Genomic DNA, 21,921 nt, shown 5'->3' with positions numbered 1-21,921 from the left:
TTTGCTTTGATATGCACTGTCAACTGTGGGATGTTATATAGACAAGTGTGTGCATTTCCAAATCATGTCCAATCAATTGAATTTATCACAGGTGGACTCTAATTAAGTTGTAGAAACAGCTCAAGGGTCTGACAACGTACTGTATGTAAACAAGTTATTTCTGTTATTTTTTATATACATTTGCAAACATTTCTAAAAACCTGTTTTCACTTTGTCATTATGGGGTTTGTGTGAAAATTGATGATCCGAATACTTTTCAAATGCACTGTATAGACATCATTAGTATTCAATACCAAATCAAAGCACGTGAACAAAAAACCCTTGCAGTAGACAATCACGACAAAGTGGATTGTAAGTAATGTGGCTCCATTTGCCACGTATTTCATTTAATTTCCCTTCTCCTCTATCGGTCTCTCTCTCTCTCTCTCCCTCAGCAGGACATCCATGTACAGTGGAGTGAACCCTACCCCTTTTCTCATATTAAGAATATAATATGATATAGAATACATCCTCTGTTGCAGATGTTTTCATTCGCTGCCGGGGGCCTCCTCTCATTAATCAAACCTTATCAGTTGCCATCCGACTAGAGAAAGAGAGAGGGACAGAGAGAGAGGGGGACACAGAAGAAGAAAGAGAGCGAGAGACAGAAAGTGAGAGGGAGATGGAGAGAGAGAGGGAGGGAAGGAAAAATACAAAAAAGGAAGGGACAAGGGGGAGAAGAAGGAGTAGGAGGAGCGGAGTGCACATTCACTCCCTGACCTCGTTCACCCTTACGATGATCAAGCACCAAGGACAGATTGTTAAATAATGCAGCGGCACACTAAGTACATTAAGATTTAACATAAATCAAGACCTCTGAAGCCATAACTGCCCTCTGTACTGGGATCCATTAACCTTGTCACTGGGAGAAAGGGACACATCCAGAGAGAGAATATGGACGCTTCCGCCACACCTTATGGAAGCCACTGGTACTCGCATAGATAGGCCTTATGCTGGACTCTTAGTGAGACATAATAATTCACATGCAGTAAAGGGTACCATTTCAAAAGATAAATTGGTAGTGCTACACATTTATTGTGGAAGAGATGAGTTTCTATATAAATATATACATTCAATCAAATGTTATTAATTATGTCAAGTTTTCCTTCTGATGCGAATTCATTGACACAACTTGACGTTGACTTCCTGATCGAAAATCAGCCCCAATCGGCATCGTCCTGTCTACTATCCAACAACATCAGCTATTGATTTTCCAATGTTTTAAAATCAAACACTGTCTTTAAAAATGATCAGAACCCTTTTAAACCATTCAAAACTACTTCTATCACTTTCCCTACTTGTTCTTTTCTTTACATCAACTTATTTCTTCCACCCCTCTTTTCAAGATGTGCCAATCCAATCAATGGACGGTCCGTTCATCTGTCCTTCCAGCCTTTCAGCAATATGCAGAACAGCTGCTGTCTTTAAAAACACCAAAGAAGGGATGGAATTTTCCGTAAACCAGAGAAATCAAAGGAGAACCAAGACAATTGAGCCTCACCACCACAGATCACATTGTAGAGCGGAGGATAAAGGGTTAATCCACTGTTTAAACGAAATGAACCTTTGAGCTGGCTTCCTAAGCTTATAGCTCAGAAACAATGCCCTTATCTCTCTCCCTCAACCTGCCTTCCGTTCAGCATACTGCCAGGGAGAAATTAGCATGTCAATCATGTCGGAGGATGACATTTAAAAAGCCTGTAAAGGACTAGTATGAAATCACAGAAATTAATTGCAAACACACTTCCGCTTGAATTTTTCATAGGGAATTGAAATTCCTTTACATCCCTTTGTGAGGAAAAGGAGAGAAAAAATCCCAAAATGGTTTTAAATAAACGACTCTCCGTAATTAGGGAGTCCACTATCAAATGACTCTGAGCATTTTGAAACAATGAATTATAGGAGTCTTTTATATTCTGTCTTAGTTCAGTAAAACCAAACAAACAGACAGACAGATTCAAGGAACGTTTGAGTTCCCCAGATCCACACAGCTACAAGACAGCTACATTTATTTGCCTGCTATAGAAAAAATAAAAACAATATTATTACTCCCTTAACGCGTTTCTTTCATTTTGGCATATATTTGTTTCGGCAGAAGAAGTCTTCAGTTAAGGCAAGCCATCACTATGTAACGGAGTGCTTCTTTGATTCTAATGAGAAATGGGAGCATTTGAATGAAGCTCAGCCAGAAAGATAACAGGTTCATTGAGGTATTAAGTGTTTGAGAAAGACCGAGAGAGTTAACATTTAATGTTAACTCTCTGTCTTTCTCAAACACTGCTTCAACTGACGTACAGCCACAGAAGAAAGTAAATCCTCCACCAATTGTTTCAACATTCCATAAACTAATGGACCAGCTAGACACTGAAAGGTGTAACTAGACAAGCAAATGAGACTGAAATAGCAAAAGGAGACCAGACCGTCTATTTTGAAAGGTTGTAGCAGATATTCAATTGATTTTACAGGTCATGGGTCACGATGGATTTCATTTGCAGATATATGAGTGGGTAAAAGAGGGAGAGCACAGACTGTAAAAAGCCCTCGGACCCTGACAAGGGAATGTGTGTGTGCGAACGTGCGCACATTTATGTGTGCGTGTCAGGGCGTGTGTGCGGGCTTGAGTGTGTCTGTGTGCGCGTGTGAGGGTTGACATCAGGTTAGCCTTCCGTGCCAGTGGTGAGGTGTATCGCTAAAGAGTATTCTGGGTCAGCGAATCAGAGCTCTGGGATAACCCAGCAGGGGGGACTCTGGGTAGAGATATTTGACGGGGGCACGTGGCATGCTCGGTGGCGCCCCAGCGGGCCTCACAACGGGCGCTGTTAGTTTACCATGCTGGGACACAGTATCGCACACAGAAATAACAAATGACAAGTGAATGAGGCTTGTGCTGTGAGGCGGGTTAAAGCAGGACCTCTGAAAGAGCAGCCAGCTCACAGAGGATGCATCCCAAATGGCACCCTATTCCTTATATAGTGCACTACTTATGACCAGATCCCTACGGGCCACTGAGTGTCACATTATTACAGAAATTGACTGCTGTGGTACCAAAGGCTCTCCCCCCGGTTGACTTCATTAGTGCACCCGGTAGCACAAAACGTTTTGCGACGGAAAACAGAAATAAGCAATTCTTATTGGACAAGTTCATGTAGTCACTCCATGCATCAGTCAGTTTTCTTCTATTTGGTGGCCAATGAATACAACCCACATGATCTTTACATTTGCTCAAACCTATTGGTATGAGAGTACATGTATACAGAGAGAGGGTGGAAAAGACAGGAAGAAAAGGAATAAATGAATAACCAACCAATGCCGATAAAGACAGCTTTGTAACCTTCATCTCTCAGAGAGAGCAGAGTCATCCCGTCCTGGCCCAGGGCTTTCTCACACACCACCTGAAACAATACAACACAACTCATTAGTTATAATGGGAGCACCAGCTCTAAGAACATTTCAACGGATAATCTATTGTATAATTATAATAAATGTTGTACGTAAAATGCTTGATGATCAAAAACCCAAAGTTCTAACACTTGGCTTAACACTCCGGTTGGATGAGCATCTCTGTTAATGAGTTGTACCGATAATCAAAATGACCTAACTTGGGACGCTATTCACTCTTTATGTGATTAAATTCTTCACTTCTACTATTTATCTTTTCACAGAACAGAACAGAGCAGAAAAAAACACAGACATGCAAAAACCTCTAACTACTCCCCTCACTCCACTCCCTCCATTCTTTTCAGCAACCAAATCTGTTTCCTGGTTTAAAATGAATCATGAGCAGGTGCTGTCTGGTCTGGTCTGCAGTGGCTGGCTAGCTGGCCGTGGTAAGGACTATCGATTGCCCTTTCTCACCACTGTGGCATTCAAGCAACAGACAGACAGACAAGCTAGAGCATCGCCCCAAGTTGCAGCCGGTGCCGGAGACACAAGGTCTCAGCAGCCTGGAGCCTGCCCGGCCTGATGCAGCTTTTAATTGTTCTTTATTAATGCGCCTGACATTTGGGCTGCTGATCTTCTCCCAGACCTGTCGCCTGCGCTAGCCTCTGATGTAAACGAGGAAGGGGACAGGGGAATGGAGGGAGAGAGAGATGGAGGGAGAGATGGAGAGAGGGGACAGGGGGGAGATGGAGAAAGAGTGGGAGGGGAGGTGGGGGACTCATTACCTTGATGCCCAAATCCATCATCAGCTCCACCTCGAAGTGCACTACCTCATATGGCAGCCTGAACTGAGGGATCTCCGTAGAGCTGCGAGAGAGAGAGAGAGAGAGAGAGAGAGGAAGAATGAACGTGACTGGGAGATGGAGAAGGGGAAGGAGGAGCAGGAGCAGGATGAAAAGGAGGAGGAGGATGAGGAGGAGGATGAAGAAGAGGGATGACAGAGAAAGGACTCTGAGGAATATGAAAAGTTAGGCGTGAGGAAGAAAAAATAGACAGACACAGCGAAGAGGATTCTCTATACTGTTGCAACACCAACTTTCTTATTTTCATTTGATGATTTGGGTTTGTATTCACTTTTTCTACTTTCTCTGCCTCAAAATTATCCTGCTTCTATGTCCAACCTCTACCTGAACCAACCTCAAATTATTAATTTTATTCCCTGTTGTCCCTCGAAGTACGTGAAACCCACTGTGGACATTTGCAGGACTCCTAGGATGACTAAAATGTCAAATGTACTAAAGGCCTGGGTAGGTAATTGGTAACCCAATCCAAACTCAGGCATTTGAAAGATGAATATTCACAATTACCAAAACTCTCATTAGCAGCTGTGACCTTATACAATGTTCTTTATATTGATCCAGCAGACCCATGATCAACAATGCCCTTTAGTGGTAAATGCCCCACACAAAAGGACATGAATTTAGATGAATTACAGATGCATATCCGCAAGCGTTGACAAGGAGCCACAGATCTGGCTTTAAGTTACACCATTGACTAATTGCTGCCCAGGAAGCGAATGAATACAAATGTAGGATCTTAATTTGATCACTCTTTTGTTGCTGAGAATTGGAATTGAAGATGAGCATTGTCATTTACATAAATTCACTGAAAACCCATACTAACAACACATTAGTGCACTTTTCACGTCGCCTACTTTTTACTCAAATCCTGTTGATGCAGGATTATTTTGCTGTGACAATATATACTGAGTATACCAAACATTAAGAACACGTTCCTAATATTGAGTTCCTAATTTGTCCTTATGAAGACCAAGGTTGGGGTCAAAGTCCTAGTCCTATTAAACACTTTGGGAGCATTATTGGATTACATTTTTTGTTATTTTGTTATGTTACTAGCCATTGAAAAAAATAATAATAATCATGTTACAATGTCAACTTGAAAAGAGGCCAAGGTGTGACAACAAACACTGGTGGGATTGGGAAGTTTTACCTCAGTCCTCCGATCCACTTCTGTTTTTCGAATATGGTGATGTCATCGTAGCCAAGGCGAGCCAGGAAGGAAGCACAGCTGATGCTGGCCGGGCCACAGCCAATCAGAGCGATCTTGGAGTGGAAGCTGTTAGGCATCTGGTCTGGAGGAGGGAGAGCTGGGTTCCTCACTTGAGGAATGCCCATCTTACTAAAGATCTGAGGTGATAACAGACACATGAGGGAGTTTGGTTAACGTACTTGCTTGATTGCTTGCTTACTTAGACCATTCAATTCCTTGTGGAATATACAGTGCATTCGGAAAGTATTCAGACCCCTCGACTTTTTCCACATTTTGTGACGTTACAACCTTACTCTAAAATTGATTAAATGTACTATTTTCCTCATCAATCTACACAGAATACCCCAAAATGACAAAGCGAAAACAGGTTTCTTGAAATGTGGCAAATTTAGAACGAAAAAAAAACAATAAATACCTTATTTACATAAGTATTCAGACCCTTTGCTATGAGACAGTAAATTGAGCTCAGGTGCATCCTGTTTCCATTGATCATCCTTGAGAAGTTTCTACAACTTGATTGGAGTCCACCTGTGGTAAATTCAATTGACATGATTTGCAAAGGCACATACCTGTCTATATAAGGTCCCACAGTTGACACCGCATGTCAGAGCAAAAACCAAGCCATGAGGTCAAATGAATTGTCCGTAGAGCTCTGAGACATGACTGTGTTGAGGCACAGATCTGGGGAAGGGTACCAAAACTGCAGCATTGAAGGTCCCCAAGAACACTGTGCCCTCCATCATTCTTAAATGGAAAAAGTTTGGAACCACCAAGACTCTTCCTGGAGCTGGCCTCCAAGCCAAACTGAGCAATCAGGGGAGAAGGGTCTTTGTCAGAGAGGTGACCAAGAATTCATGGTCACTCTGACAGAGCTCCAGAGTTCCTCTGTGGATATGGGAGAACCTTCCAGAAGGACAACCATCAATGCAGCACTCCACTAATCAGGCCTTTATGGTAGAGTGGCCAGACGGAAGCCACTCCTCAGTAAAAGGCACATGACAGCCAGCTTGGAGTTTTCCAAAAGTTACCTAAAGGACTCTCAGACCATGAGAAACAAGATTCAGTGATCTGATAACTCGGTACCGGTACCCCCTGTACATAGCCTCGTTATTGTTATGTAATTTTCTTGTGTTACTTTTAGATTATTTTATTTTTTTTAATTCCCACTTTAGTTTACTTAGTAAATATTTTCTTAACTCTATTTCTTGAACTGCATTGTTGGTTAAGGGCTTGTAAGTAAACATTTCACTGTAAGGTCTACTACACCTGTTGTATTCGTGGCATGTGACAAATATAAATGGATTTGATTATGATTTGATGAAACCAAGATTGAACTGTTTGGCCTGAATGCCAAGCGTCATGTCTGGAAGAAGCCTGGTACCATCCCTACGGTGAAGCATGGTGGTGGCATCATCATGCTGTGGGGATGTTTTTCATTGGCATGGACTAGTCAGCATCAAGGCATCACTAGGAGACTAATCAGCATCAAGGGAAAGATGAACGGACCAAAGTACAGAGAGATCCTTGATGAAAACCTGCTCCAGAGCACTCAGGACCTCAGACTGGGGCGAAGGTGGCTTTGGGACAAGTCTCTGAATGTCCTTAAGTGGCCCAGCCAGAGCACGGACTTGAACCCGATCTAACATCTCTAGAGAGACTTGAAAATAGCTGTGCAGCAATGCTCCCCATCCAACTTGGCAGAGCTTGAGTGGATCTGCCAAGAAGTACGGGAGAAACTCCCCAAATTCAGGTGTGCCAAGCTTGTAACGTCATACCCAAAAAGACTTGAGGCTGTAATCTCTGCCAAAGATGCTTCACCAAAGTACTGAGTAAAGGGTCTGAATACTTATGTAAATGTAATATTTAAAATCTAAAAAACGGCTTTTGCTTTGTCATTATGGGGTTTGTGTGTCGATTGAAAAAAAAATGTAATTACATTTTAGAATAAGGCTGTAACAAAATGTGGGAAAAGTCAAGGGGGCTAAATACTTTCCGAATGCACTATAGGTCATCATTAATGAACCACAACCAGTTACAAACCCTTTCATCCTGTGTCATTTGTTCTACTCATTCATGCTTGGTTTATCCCCATCCAGTACTAGCAACGCCTGCCAATGCCTGTCTAGACTGACTGACTGTATGGCAGGCGTGTTCATTTCTCCTGGCCATGCTAAAACCAGGCAAAGTGTTCGATTGCACATACAAAACAGTTCAAAACTCCAATCAAATTAGAACATGGTCTGCCCAACTAAAAGCTATCTATGGGACTACACCACACTGGCTGTTAAATAACTAGCCCTAGAGTCATCTACTAGAATAATATGGAGAGAAAACAACATTAATCAGATAGCTTCTGTAACACACCATGTTCACTGATGATTTTCAAGAGAAATATAGACTACTGCAACACAAACAGTTGAAAGTGAATGCTGTAGCGGCAACATATCCATAATTAGGGGTGAAATGAGAGTGGGGATACTTTGTCTCCTTAATAAGATGATCTAGATCAATACACGAAGCCTCAAATTGTTACTGCAATATAATGCCTGAGCTATAGGTGATATTCATTTAGTTATTCATGCGTTTCATGAACTGTGAAGCCCAAATTGCTGCATGACAATGCATTTTTAATAGTGCTTAAGAGCAGTTCCGAGGCCTTGTTATTCAAAACACCCATCTCTGTTTTTCTAATTCTTCTCACACTCTAATTGAACACAAATTGAACACTCTAATTGAACACTAATTGAACACTAATTGAACACTCTAATTGAACACTCTAATTGAACACTCTAATTGAACACTAATTGAACACACTAATTGAACACACTAATTGAACACACTAATTGAACACACTAATTGAACATTGAACTACGACTGCTGCGGTGCTAGCTTTGCTTCACATTTTATGTGTGTGGGTAGCACTGGGTACAATAAGCACACAGCACACGCATACAGAAGCATCAATCAAAAGCATCATCCAGCTTCAATGGATGAAACATGACTCTCCCCTGCCCAGTGCTTATCATCATAACAAACTGAACACATCAATACTGCTTTCACAAGACAACTCCCCTCTGGTCTGTCTGAACTACTGAGAGTTAACAGTAACACTGTCATTCAGGCCATATTATACACCTCAGTGCCAGACTCTAGGTAGACACTAATACGCTTATATCCACTATAAGATTAGGAGAAGAATAAAGCCTAAATGAAAGGTGGCTTTGACTTTATCAGTAATGTTGAGAGGACTAGAGCTAGGAGCATGGAGCGCAGGCTGAATGGAGCTGATAGAAGCTGAGCAGCGATCGCCCAGATAGCCCCCTTCTCTTTCTCTTCTTCCTGAGCTTATCTAATTATCTGCTAGATAACCGCCCTGACCTTTCACATTTAAGGAGAGAGGAGAGCTGCCACATGATAGAGATGTATAGTAGTCACAGCAGATGTGGCAGGCAGCGAGAGAGAGAAGAGAAGGGAGCGGACGGAAGGCTTTTGTAATTGTGCCTTTTATCCTTTAGGAAGTAATGAAACTTTACCATGAGCTTCTCTTGCTTTCTGAGATGTGTTACTAGATTAGTCTTGATAGGAAGAAGGCAGGAGGCGGAAGGTGTGCGAGATGGCTAGAAATGAACTGTTCTGTTGTACTGTTGTACTCCGTTCCTGTAGCTAAAGAACAGGATGTAAAACGCATGGCATATACAGTACCTGAGAGGATTATAAACGCACTGATTAAAGAATCCAACCCCTGGCAATGCCACGTGCCAACCTTCCTCTCGTTATGTGTGTTTGCCTCATTGTTCTAAAGCAATAGTGGGAAATTAACAGACTAACATGCAAAGATAATCATCCACGTCACAATAGATTCTGCTGAAGGTGTATACAGGCACGTGTTTTGTCATCTTGACTTCCTCTCATACAAAGTGATGCCGTTATGTCGTGCTTCATTCAGTAGCTCCGTGTTGTCTATGAACGTACTCTACCTTGAACTACGGAAGAGTACAATTTAATTGGGCTGAGCACATCTACAGTACAGTTGGTTACAGTTACATAACGGTGACGTAGGTAAAGTGACATGCTCACAATTATTTTCCTTTCATATACCTGCAGAACCATTCATTCAATTTGTAAAAGTGTAGGATTTTGTCGATATGCGTCCAATAATGATCCTTCAGTCATTTTGTAGAAGTGTAAGATTCCTTCCATCTACAGTACGTAGAATAAGTAAGACCATTTACATCCATTCCTCAGAATGTACTCGTCTTGTTGAACTCTCTCCAGAATGAAAGAGTTCGTTACTGTAGAGGAAATGCATCCTTAGCAGCAGGCAGCCCTACAAGATGATGTGTGGGTCAAAGGCAGCAATTCAAGCCCACACACTATCTCTGACATTTCACTTTAATTAGCTGTTACCATGGAACTAAATAAAGCTCACCACGACAATGACGGGAACAGATATCCTGATTATCTCGGAGCTACACCATGAACACACACACACGTAATCACACACATGCAGGCCCACACGCACACACACCCACCCACCCACACACACACGCAAATACACACACACACTTGATGTTCTAATCATTATTCAACATGAGGAAGAATTAGGGGGAAAAGATAGGAGCACACATGATGAAACAAATGTAGCGTATAGCAGTTCAAAAACATGTAGCTTTACACAGACTCCTGTCATCAGTGATAACGGTCATGGCACATGAAGAACATCAACACGTCTCCTCACATCTATTTACCACTAAAATAGATATGTACAGCATTCCTTTAAAGGACTTCTTGGCACTGTGTATTTCTTCCATTTCCCTTCTTTGTTAGTCCTTTTTCTTTAGAACATACAGTAAAATGAATTTCAGTTGGACTTGACTCCTGCAACCTATATGTTTTAGACATGAAAGAAAGATTCTCCCATTCCTCATGTCTGCTTTACACTGGGTCATAACTAGGTCATCTGTGTTGACTTTGACATCTTGCATAATTCTCTGTTCTGTTGTCTTCTCCCTGGTTTTTACTTCCATTTCCTCCCCCCCATCTCTCTTTCCACCAGCCGGTTCCAAATGGTGAATCTGATGTTTATCGTACCAGAAGGTTAGGCTTGGATGATAAACAAGGGGAGAATTTTGACTTTATTGGCAGAGGGCTGTACTGACGCCATAACAACGGGTTGAGAGGCACCATTAATACTGAGCTTGATGCTGCAGCCCACCACTCCCTCACCCGTTATGGGGACTTAGTAGAGACGGAATAATGTAATGTACAATGAAGGGAAACACAGCACTGAGCAGCACAGTAGAGTACAATGCTGTACAGACTAGAGTACAGAGTAAAGAGCAGTGTAGTACAGTAGAGTGCAGAGTAATGAGCAGTGTAGTACAGTAGAGTGCAGAGTAAAGAGCAGTGTAGTACAGTAGAGTGCAGAGTAAAGAGCAGTGTAGTACAGTAGAGTGCAGAGTAAAGAGCAGTGTAGTACAGTAGAGTGCAGAGTAAAGAGCAGTGTAGTACAGTAGAGTGCAGAGTAAAGAGCAGTGTAGTACAGTAGAGTGCAGAGTAAAGAGCAGTGTAGTACAGTAGAGTACAGAGTAAAGAGCAGTGTAGTACAGTAGAGTACAGAGTAAAGAGCAGTGTAGTACAGTAGAGTACAGAGTAAAGAGCAGTGTAGTACAGTAGAGTACAAAGTAAAGAGCAGTGTAGTACAGTAGAGTGCAGAGTAGTGTAGTACAGTAGAGTACAGAGTAAAGAGCAGTGTAGTACAGTAGAGTGCAGAGTAAAAAGCAGTGTAGTACAGTTGAGTACAGAGTAAAGAGCAGTGTAGTACAGTAGAGTACAATGCTGTACAGACTAGAGTACAGAGTAAAGAGCAGTGTAGTACAGTAGAGTACAATGCTGTACAGACTAGAGTGCAGAGTAAAGAGCAGTGTAGTACAGTAGAGTGCAGAGTAAAGAGCAGTGTAGTACAGTAGAGTGCAGAGTAAAGAGCAGTGTAGTACAGTAGAGTGCAGAGTAAAGAGCAGTGTAGTACAGTAGAGTGCAGAGTAAAGAGCAGTGTAGTACAGTAGAGTACAGAGTAAAGAGCAGTGTAGTACAGTAGAGTGCAGAGTAAAGAGCAGTGTAGTACAGTAGAGTGCAGAGTAAAGAGCAGTGTAGTACAGTAGAGTGCAGAGTAAAGAGCAGTGTAGTACAGTAGAGTGCAGAGTAAAGAGCAGTGTAGTACAGTTGAGTACAGAGTAAAGAGCAGTGTAGTACAGTAGAGTACAGAGTAAAGAGCAGTGTAGTACAGTAGAGTACAGAGTAAAGAGCAGTGTAGTACAGTAGAGTGCAGAGTAATGAGCAGTGTAGTACAGTAGAGTGCAGAGTAAAGAGCAGTGTAGTACAGTAGAGTGCAGAGTAAAGAGCAGTGTAGTACAGTAGAGTACAGATTAAAGAGCAGTGTAGTACAGTAGAGTACAGAGTAAAGAGCAGGGTAGTACAGTAGAGTACAGAGTAAAGAGCAGGGTAGTACAGTATAGTACAGAGTAAAGAGCAGGGTAGTACAGTAGAGTGCAGAGTAAAGAGCAGGGTAGTACAGTAGAGTACAGAGTAAAGAACAGTGTAGTACAGTAGAGTGCAGAGTAAAGAGCAGTGTAGTACAGTAGAGTACAGAGTAAAGAGCAGGGTAGTACAGTAGAGTACAGAGTAAAGAGCAGTGTAGTACAGTAGAGTACAGAGTAAAGAGCAGTGTAGTACAGTAGAGTACAGAGTAAAGAGCAGTGTAGTACAGTAGAGTGCAGAGTAGTGTAGTACAGTAGAGTACAGAGTAAAGAGCAGTGTAGTACAGTAGAGTGCAGAGTAAAGAGCAGTGTAGTACAGTAGAGTGCAGAGTAAAGAGCAGTGTAGTACAGTAGAGTGCAGAGTAAAGAGCAGTGTAGTACAGTAGAGTGCAGAGTAAAGAGCAGTGTAGTACAGTAGAGTGCAGAGTAAAGAGCAGTGTAGTACAGTAGAGTGCAGAGTAAAGAGCAGTGTAGTACAGTAGAGTGCAGAGTAAAGAGCAGTGTAGTACAGTAGAGTACAGAGTAAAGAGCAGTGTAGTACAGTAGAGTACAGAGTAAAGAGCAGTGTAGTACAGTAGAGTGCAGAGTAAAGAGCAGTGTAGTACAGTAGAGTGCAGAGTAAAGAGCAGTGTAGTACAGTAGAGTGCAGAGTAAAGAGCAGGGTAGTACAGTAGAGTGCAGAGTAAAGAGCAGTGTAGTACAGTAGAGTGCAGAGTAAAGAGCAGTGTAGTACAGTAGAGTGCAGAGTAAAAAGCAGTGTAGTACAGTTGAGTACAGAGTAAAGAGCAGTGTAGTACAGTAGAGTGCAGAGTAAAAAGCAGTGTAGTACAGTTGAGTACAGAGTAAAGAGCAGTGTAGTACAGTAGAGTGCAGAGTAAAGAGCAGTGTAGTACAGTAGAGTACAGAGTAAAGAGCAGGGTAGTACAGTAGAGTGCAGAGTAAAGAGCAGTGTAGTACAGTAGAGTACAGAGTAAAGAGCAGTGTAGTACAGTAGAGTGCAGAGTAAAGAGCAGTGTAGTACAGTAGAGTGCAGAGTAAAGAGCAGTGTAGTACAGTAGAGTACAGAGTAAAGAGCAGTGTAGTACAGTAGAGTGCAGAGAAGCAGCAGGTTAACGTAATGACGTATACAAATACAATATCAGTGGTTAACAGTGCAGTAGTGAGTAAGAAAATATATGGTAATTGCTTGAGCCGTTCTGAAGGTCCAGGATAATGTGTATGTTAAAAACCTAAAAAGACATGCCTAAGACTGCATAGAGGTATAACAATGTTGCAACATGTGGTAAAATAATGCAGTTGCTGTATATATTCTATGTACACATTTACATGTGGAATAGATGTAAACGTACATACAACGTTACAGCGGAAATGTTAAAACATCAATTATAACCAGACCGTGGTATCTGTAACAATCACATTGTTAAAGGTACTCACTGCTAACTACCAACAGCTGGCTGGTTTTGATACCCAGTCAGAAATACACCTACTCAATGGCTTCGCCCTAACACAGTCCTGCAGCCCAACAGCCTATCCATCCACCTGATGTGTCTACATATAGTGTACACTCCTTATCCTCTACACTCCTTCTAAAATGTATCAAAACACCATCACTACTGACTGTACAGGTAGGAGCTTGTCAGACTTCTCAAACTGGATGTGTGTGAGGGGGTGGCTTGAGCTCAACCTCGTTTCATTCTGGCAAAGACATTGACCAATTAAAACGATGCGAAAAAGTATATCCTTTCACATAAGTGAAAAAAATTTGTTATGTATGCCTCATTTCTAACATATAACGCATTCGTATCTCATAATGTGATGCAAATGAATGTCCAGAATACCTGTCAGTGTGTATCGAGGTGAATCAAGCAGCTCAAGTCATGTGTCCAAGTGAGTCTGATTAGGACTACAGAACTGGTTGAAGAGGACTACAACACCCATACCTCAGTGGCGAACTGCTGCAGCCCTCCGATGTTGATTGGTCCTTCCTCAGAGGCGTAGAGGTTACAGCCCCCCACACAGAGGTCAGAGGTCGGGCACACCATGCCACAAGTCAGGCCTAGGGGGTTGTCTGACAAGATCGACTTCGCCGCCCCATAGTAGTTCTGGAACACACACAGAACACACAGGCAGTTTTCAGGATTTGGAAGGAAATTTCAATTTTGTCATATTTATGTGATAATAACTGCTTCAAAAATCTTGACCGAATCCTCTGTCACGTCAAACCAATGGTATAGTACCCAAAATGTAAAAACAAGTGGCACATATAGAATATTGGATAATATTATAGTAATTTTGGTATTTATATAACACTTTCCGTATAATAATTTAGGGGGATAACACAAACCACTACAGCAACTGTGTGTACTTTCAGAGGGTATCTGGTTTTTGTATTACAGTTCTACCAAGTATTCATAGTACTGACAGACTTTTACAAACTGTTTTGACTGGATCTAAGCATATATCTAAGGTCATTTTGATTATAGTTATAAACAGTTATGACCATAGGCAAATACATAAGGTGCTCTATCTCTGCAGGTGATCTGTCTATCTGGTCAAAATCACTGATTCAGGTCCACCCTCTACCCCTCTGGTGATATAAATAACTTAATATTCCATCTCCAGAGAAACCTGGATTGAAATAAAGACTTCATTGGATTTGCCTTACTTTCAGAGAATACACACCAGTACAACTCTCAAATAAAATACAATTTTATTTGTCACATGCGCCGAATATAACAGGTGTAGACCTTACTGTTAAATGCTTACTTACAAGCCCTTAACTTCTCTAGGATAGGGGGCAGCATTTTCACGTTTGGATGAAAAGCATACCCAAATTCAACTTCCAGCTACTCATCCCCAGAAGATAAGATATGCATATTGTTAGTAGATTTGGATAGAAAACACTCTGAAGTTTCTAAAACTGTTTGAATCATGTCTGTGAGTGGTCACTCTCTTTTCAATGGATTTTCATTGGGACACCAGATTTCTAATTGACCTTGTTGCAGTTCCTACCGCTTCCACTGGATGTCAACAGTCTTCAGAAATTAGTTGAGGGTTTTTCCTTTGTGGAATGAAGAAGTACAGCCATTTTGAATCAGGGTCACTTGAAGTGTCCTGTTAGTTAGAGGCGCATGACCAGAAAGCATGCTACAGATTGTTTTAATCCTGTATTGAACAAAGATCATCCCGTCTTCAATTGTATCGATTATTTACGTTAAAAAATACCTAAAGTTGTATTACAAAAGTAGTTTGAAATGTTTTGCCAAAGTTTACCGGTAACTTTTGAGATATTTTGTAGTCATGTTTCACGAGTTTGATCCTGAAAAACACCGGTTCCAACGCACCAAATAAATGGACATTTTGGATATATATCGACGGAATTAATCGAACAAAAAGGACCATTTGTGATGTTTATGGGACATATTGGAGTGCCAACAACAGAAGCTCGTCAAAGGTAAGGCATGAATTATATTTTTATTTCTGTGTTTTGTGTCGTGCCTGCAGGGTTGAAATATGCGTATCTCTCTTTGTTTACAATGGTGCTAACTCAGATAATAGCATCATTTGCTTTCGCCGAAAAGCCTATTTGAATTCTGACATGTTGGCTGGATTCACAACCAGTGTAGCTTTAATTTGGTATCTTTCATGTGTGATTTAATGAAAGTTTGACTTTTATAGTAATTTTTATAGTAATTAATTAGAATTTGGCGCTCTGCATTTTCTCTGGCTTTTTGCCAAGTGAGACAGTAGCGTCCCGCCTAAACTCAAATTTTTGGATATAAATATGAACTTTACCGAACAAACCATACATGTATTGTGTAACATGAAGTCCTATGAGTGTCATCTGATGAAGATCATCAAAGGTTAGTGATTAATTTTATCTCTATTTCTGCTTTTTGTGACTCCTATCTTTGGCTGGGAAAATGGCTGTGTTTTTCTGTGGCTATGTACTGACCTACATAATCGTTTTGTGTGCTTTCGCAGTAAATCTTTTTTGAAATCAGACATGTTGGCTGGATTCACAACATGTGTAGCTTTAATTTGGTGTCTTTCATGTGTGATTTCATGAAAGATTTATTTTCATAGTAATATATTTGAATTTGGCGCACTGCATTTTTTTCTGGCTTTTGGCCAAGTGGGACGTTAGCGTACCACATATGCCAGAGAAGTTAAAGGTCTTGCTCACATCGGCTACCGAGAGTGTTATCACACAGTCGTTCGGAACAGCTGGTGCTCTCATGCATGCTTCAGTTTTGCTTGCCTAGAAGCGAGCATAAAAAGGCATTTAGGTCGTCTGGTAGGCTCGCGTCACTGGGCAGCTCGCGGCTGGGTTTTTCCCTTTCTAGTCCGTAATAGTTTGCAAGCCTTGCCACATCCGATGAGCGTCAGAGCCAGTGTAGTACAATTCAATCTTAATCCTGTATTGACGCTTTGTTTGTTTGATGGTTTGTATAAGAGTCCAGATTAGTGTCCCGCTCTAGCCTTTAGCTCGGTGCGGACGTTGCCTGTAATCCATGGCTTTTGGTTGGGATATGTATGTACGGTCACTGTGGAGACCACATCGTCGATGCACTTATTGATAAAGTTGGTGACTGAGGTGGTATACTCCTCAATGTCATTGGATGAATCCCGGAACTATTATTCTGGTCTGCGCAAGCAAAACAGTCCTGTAGCGAAGCATCCGCGTCATCTGAGCACTTCCATTTTGAGCGAGTCACTGGTAATTTCTGCTTTAGTTTCTGCTTGTAAGCAGGAATCAGGAGGATAGAATTATGGTCAGATTTGCCAAATCGAGGGTTAGGGAGAGCCTTGTATTTTAATTTTAATTTTAACCTTTATTTAACTAGACAAGTCAATAAAGAACAAATTCTTATTTACAATGACGGCCTACCCCAGCCAAACCCGGACGATGCTGGGCCAATTGTGCGCCGCCCTATGGGACTCCCAATCACGGCCAGATGTGATTCAGCCTGGATTCGAACCAGGGACTGTAGTGACGCCTCTTGCACTGAAATGCAGTGCCTTAGACCGCTGCACCACTCGGGAGCGTCTCTGTGTGTGGAGTAAAGGTGGTCTAGAGTTTTAATGGAGTAAAACGGATTTAAGTTTGCATGCATTAAAGTCCCCGGCCACTAGGAGCGCCGCTTCTAGATTAGCATTTTCTTGTTTGCTTATGGCTTTATACAGCTCGTTGAGTGCAATCTTAGCTCCATCATCGGTTTGTGGTGGTAAGTAGACACTTAACCAGCATGGCTACCACAGCATTCTGCAGCGATACACCATCCCATCTGGTTTGCACTTAGTGGGACTATCATTTGCTTTTCAAGACAATGACCCAACACACCTCCAGGCTGTGTAAGGGCTATTTGACCAAGAAGGAGAGTGATGGAGTGCTGTGTCAGATTACCTGGCCACTATAGTCACCTGTCCTCAACCCAATTGAGATGGTTTGGGATGAGTTGGACCGTAGAGTGATGGAAAAGCAGCCAACAAGTGCTCAGCATATGGGGGAACTACTTCAAGACTGTTAAAAAAGCATTCCAGGTGAAGCTAGTTGAGAGAATGCCAAGAGTGTGCAAAGCTGTCATCAAGGCAAAGGGTGGCTACTTTGAAAAATCTCAAATCTAAAATATATTTTGACTTGTTTAACACTTTTTTTGGTGACTACATGATTCCATATGTGTTTTTTAATAGTTTTGATATCTTCACTATTATTCTACATTGTAGAAAGTAATAGTAAAAATAAATAAAAACCCTTGAATGAGTAGGTGTGTCCAAACCTTTGACTGGTACTGTATATTGTAGGTTATATAGAAACTGAAGAATAATAGTATTTTAAAAACTAAATAACAGAATAATTCTCATTTAGAATGGCAACAGACTTGATAGAATTCCTAACAGTTCTATAACACTATATCATTTATTTAATTTTCACTGGCAAGGATAATATAGGAAACCCTACAATACATTTCATTAAAGAGAGCATAACTCCATTATGAAGTTATTTTATTAGGGAAATGTGGAGCCAATCAAAATCGAGGACACTGTTGTATTGCAGTAAATATTCAAGATTTAAGCTTCCTGCTCTGTGTAAACCTAATAATCACCTTTATTTGTCAAATATTATATCAATAAAAATATTCCATATCTGAATGATAATGAGTTTCCTGCTTAAGTCAAATGTAAAAGCCTCAATTTCCCTATAAAGTTCCCTACCATTGAAAATTAACAGTCATAGAAGAAAAAGTAGCTATTGGCAAGGAGACGATATTGGTTCAAATCCCTCCGGTCGTTTGGGTTTTCCAACAAGAAACAATAACAGAAATGTAAAAATAGTAGTATGCACCTATTATGCCATGCAAATAATGTTGCCCACACATATAATATTAGCTTGTCTAAGGTATACATTAGATAATGAAATGACAGGAGGAGTCCTAGATTAAAAACCCTTTCATATGTGTTTCCCTCTATAACAACACTGAGGTAGCCTAACTGTTTATTTCACCACTTTCATCTACAAGGACACTGAAATTACTGATTTGATCTGTTTTATAAGGTTTATCCCATTCACAACGTCCTATAACTTCACTGTAAACAACTATTCTTATCAGACACAGCATATATTATGCAGGTTTGTTTACAGAGCATCATTAAATAGCAATTCGGCATGCCAGTGTGAGGCTGTGTGCCTGGCCTTGATCATATGGATGGAGGCAACATATATGGCTATATTTATACCATGTACTGCTTTTACCCTGGCAGAAGACATCAATTAGAGCTGTTCCTCTCTGAGCTCAGGTCTGGGGCTCTCTCTCTCTCTGAATACAGCTGGCTGTTACTGGGCTCGGGGATCGATTATCCCAAGCCCATATCTCAACCAATCAAATACCAATCACAGTCTTTTGCGTTATATTTAGATTTTCTAAGTGATATTACAGATGTTTTAGTAAAAATAGTAATGATAAGACACTAATAAATTGATTAACAATTTGGCATATCAAAGCTTTCATATTAATAATTTGTGTCATTTAGAATTGAAAGGAAGCTAACTTTTACCTTGTTGGCAATACTGGTAATGAATGACTTGATGTCCAGGTTGGTAGGGCAACTTTTCTGACATGGGGCATCTGCACATTTCAGGCACCTACAAAACAGGATGAGAAAAAAGTTGATGTTAGTGAGCTGTTAAATGTGTGAGTAATGAAAGAAGTCTTCCATTTTTTTCTCAAGATAATTAGGCAGGGAGACAGTGAGAAAGAAAGAGAGAGAGAGAGAGAGAGAGAGGTTGAAAACAGAGTGGTTGAAACTATATAATAATAATAACAGTGAGAGAAAGATATAAAAGAAAAAAATTAGAAAGAAGAATGGGAGAAAGAGAAAAAAGAAAATCAGAAAAGAGAAAAAAGAGTGAGATGAAGAACAGAGAGAGAGAGGAGACAGACCCCCCCCCCCTCTCCACTCCAGCTAGACACCTATAATAATCCCAACTTGCAATTCCCTGAGCTCAGTGCAGAGCAGAGTGCACCAGTCCGCCATTAATACCACTTATCACCCTGACAGCAGGGCAATTATAGAGGGGCTGTAGCCAGGTAGACGGCCGCCACGGCCCTGAACACACACACACGCATGCATGCACACTCGCAACGTGCACACACACATGCAATGCACACATACACTCACACCACAGCAAGATGTTTTATTAAACCTGGGTGGTTGATCATCAGCTGACATCACTGTTGACCCATTTTTTTCATTTGACAATAAATTATGCTTTAGCCCATAGCATAATGGATATTGCAGCAGTGTATCTCAGCTCAAAGAATAACTGGAGACGGAGCACAATGAATGGGGCAGAGGGAAGGACATACATACACGAAATGCAAAGAGCTGAAAGGCTCTGGAGAAATTAGCTTGAATCATGTTGTAATCTGAAGGTCAATGATTAATACTGGAGGACGGGCTACTGAGGGATCTCGGAGAGAGGAAGAGCCACACACACACATACACAGAGGCACGCATCCACACAAAAATATATACAGTGGGGTCCATAATTATTGGCACCCTTGATAAAGATGAGCAAAAAAGACCGTATAAAATAAATAATACAAATACTGAGCTGTATTGTATGCATTTTTGTGTGTGAATTGTGTTAATTCATACCAATACAATTACTCAGAGAAAGAGATTGTGTTTGACAAGTTAAAAAATTCAATGAGAAAAGATAGGGGTAAAAATGATTGCCACCCCTGTTTTCAATACTCAAGAACCTTACCCTTGCGAGGATAACGACACTGAGCCTTTTTCTATATTTTAGGAGATTGAATAACACATTGTGAGGGATCTTTGACCATTCCTCCATACAGATTCAATTCAAACCATGTTTTCAAATGGGGTTCAAGTCCAGATGTAGATTTTGTGGACAATTAACAATTTCTTTGTGGATCTTGGGGTTATTGTCTTGCTGGAAGAGCCACTTGCAGCCAAGTGCCATTCTCCTGGCAGCGGTAACCAGGTTTTTGGATAAAATGTTCTGGTACTTGGTAATGTTCATGATGCCATTGACCTTGACAAGGGCCCCAAGACCAGTGGAAGCAAAATAGCCCCATAACAAAAAAAGATCCACCACCATAATTAGGTACTTTCATGAATATGCTTCTGTTTTTCAACACCAAACCCACCCCTGGTCTGCGTGGCCAAAGAGCTCTATTTTGATAGCACGGGTTCCAAACCAAGTGCCAATGGCGTTTATCAAACTCCAGGCGGTGCTATGGTCAGATGACATGAAAATAGAAATCTTTGGTCACGCACACCAGTGGTGGGTTTGGCATCGACAAACATACACACACACGTCAAAACAATGCAGAATAAATAATACTCACATTTCTGACCTATTTGAATGTGCAACCCTCTCAAATATTAATATAGCATACATTTCCTGTAAAAATATACATTATAGCTTTTGTGTTTTCACTCCAGGTGAAATTGCATCGAGGCATTAATAAAGATGAGATCTAACAGATACATAAATGAAAATCTGTGGGAGGGAGGGCACCTTCAGTACACGGTCTCGCCTCTCCGAAAGATTATTGTTGGTGTGAAGAAAAAGTTCCCCTCTCTCTCTCTCTCTCTCTCTAACATTAAAGAGCCTGGGCCGATACAGACACATTATAGACCCTCCTCTATCTATCTCCCCCGGCCAGCAGCAGCCCTGGCTAGCGCTTAGCAAATGTCAACAGAAAATAATGCACACACAAAGGCAATCTTATTTGTTCAAGAATCGCTCTAGGTCACAGCAATACACGGGGGCACACAGAGCTACACACCACACAGCTTCTCTAAGGAGGACTTTTTCTCTCTCCTCTATCTAGGAGGTACAGCAGGCAGCACCTGCGTTACACTCTCTAGAACACAGTCACTACACAGTTTTAATACAACATAGACCCATCTCTCCCTCTCACTCGCCCCCCCTCTTAAAACGTGGGCTGATTAGCTTTGTGTTGTTTCTTTCCTTGTTCTTCTCCTAATAATCAGTGCTTTGAATGCTCTGTATGATGAGTGGATTCCTGCACATTATGAATCGTCAATATGCGCCAGGTAGCTAATCTCCTAATTCATTGTTTCTATTATTATTAGCTAGCAACAGAAATGTGCAATTCAATAAAGCCCCACACACCTCTAAGGGGTTTGCAATTTAAATGATTGCTTTTCCCTCAAAGAATTATTTTGTCACTACACACAGAGCTGTTCACCGTTATCTTTGTGAAATTAGTCGTTTGCATTCATATTCATGATGAGGAGGTAATACGGAAAATAATACCTTCCAGTCTTATCACACCACTGATTTGATGTCTATAACAATCAGGTAGAGAAATGTCAACTGACAATTAGGTGGACA

The 21,921-nt window shown here is 41.1% G+C and overlaps 1 protein-coding gene across 3 annotated transcripts in view; it reads right to left on the bottom strand.

Moving 5' to 3' along the window:
• LOC120028105 (dihydropyrimidine dehydrogenase [NADP(+)]-like) overlaps nt 1-21,921 on the bottom strand; it is a 220,615-nt gene that overhangs the window by 133,729 nt on the left and 64,965 nt on the right. For all 3 annotated transcript variants that reach the window (XM_038973280.1, XM_038973281.1, XM_038973279.1), the window contains exons 4-8: nt 19,083-19,170; nt 13,967-14,128; nt 5,431-5,627; nt 4,206-4,287; nt 3,344-3,431 (exon numbers count right to left, since the gene is read on the bottom strand). In XM_038973280.1, coding sequence (XP_038829208.1) covers nt 3,344-3,431; nt 4,206-4,287; nt 5,431-5,627; nt 13,967-14,128; nt 19,083-19,170 — 617 coding nt within the window. The remainder of the gene's footprint in view (nt 1-3,343; nt 3,432-4,205; nt 4,288-5,430; nt 5,628-13,966; nt 14,129-19,082; nt 19,171-21,921) is intronic.

Source organism: Salvelinus namaycush, chromosome 33 (assembly GCF_016432855.1).
Source record: "Salvelinus namaycush isolate Seneca chromosome 33, SaNama_1.0, whole genome shotgun sequence".
Classification (NCBI taxonomy): Eukaryota; Metazoa; Chordata; class Actinopteri; order Salmoniformes; family Salmonidae; genus Salvelinus; species Salvelinus namaycush.
Note: the sequence above shows the minus strand (reverse complement) of the source record. Positions and strands in the feature narration are given on the sequence as shown.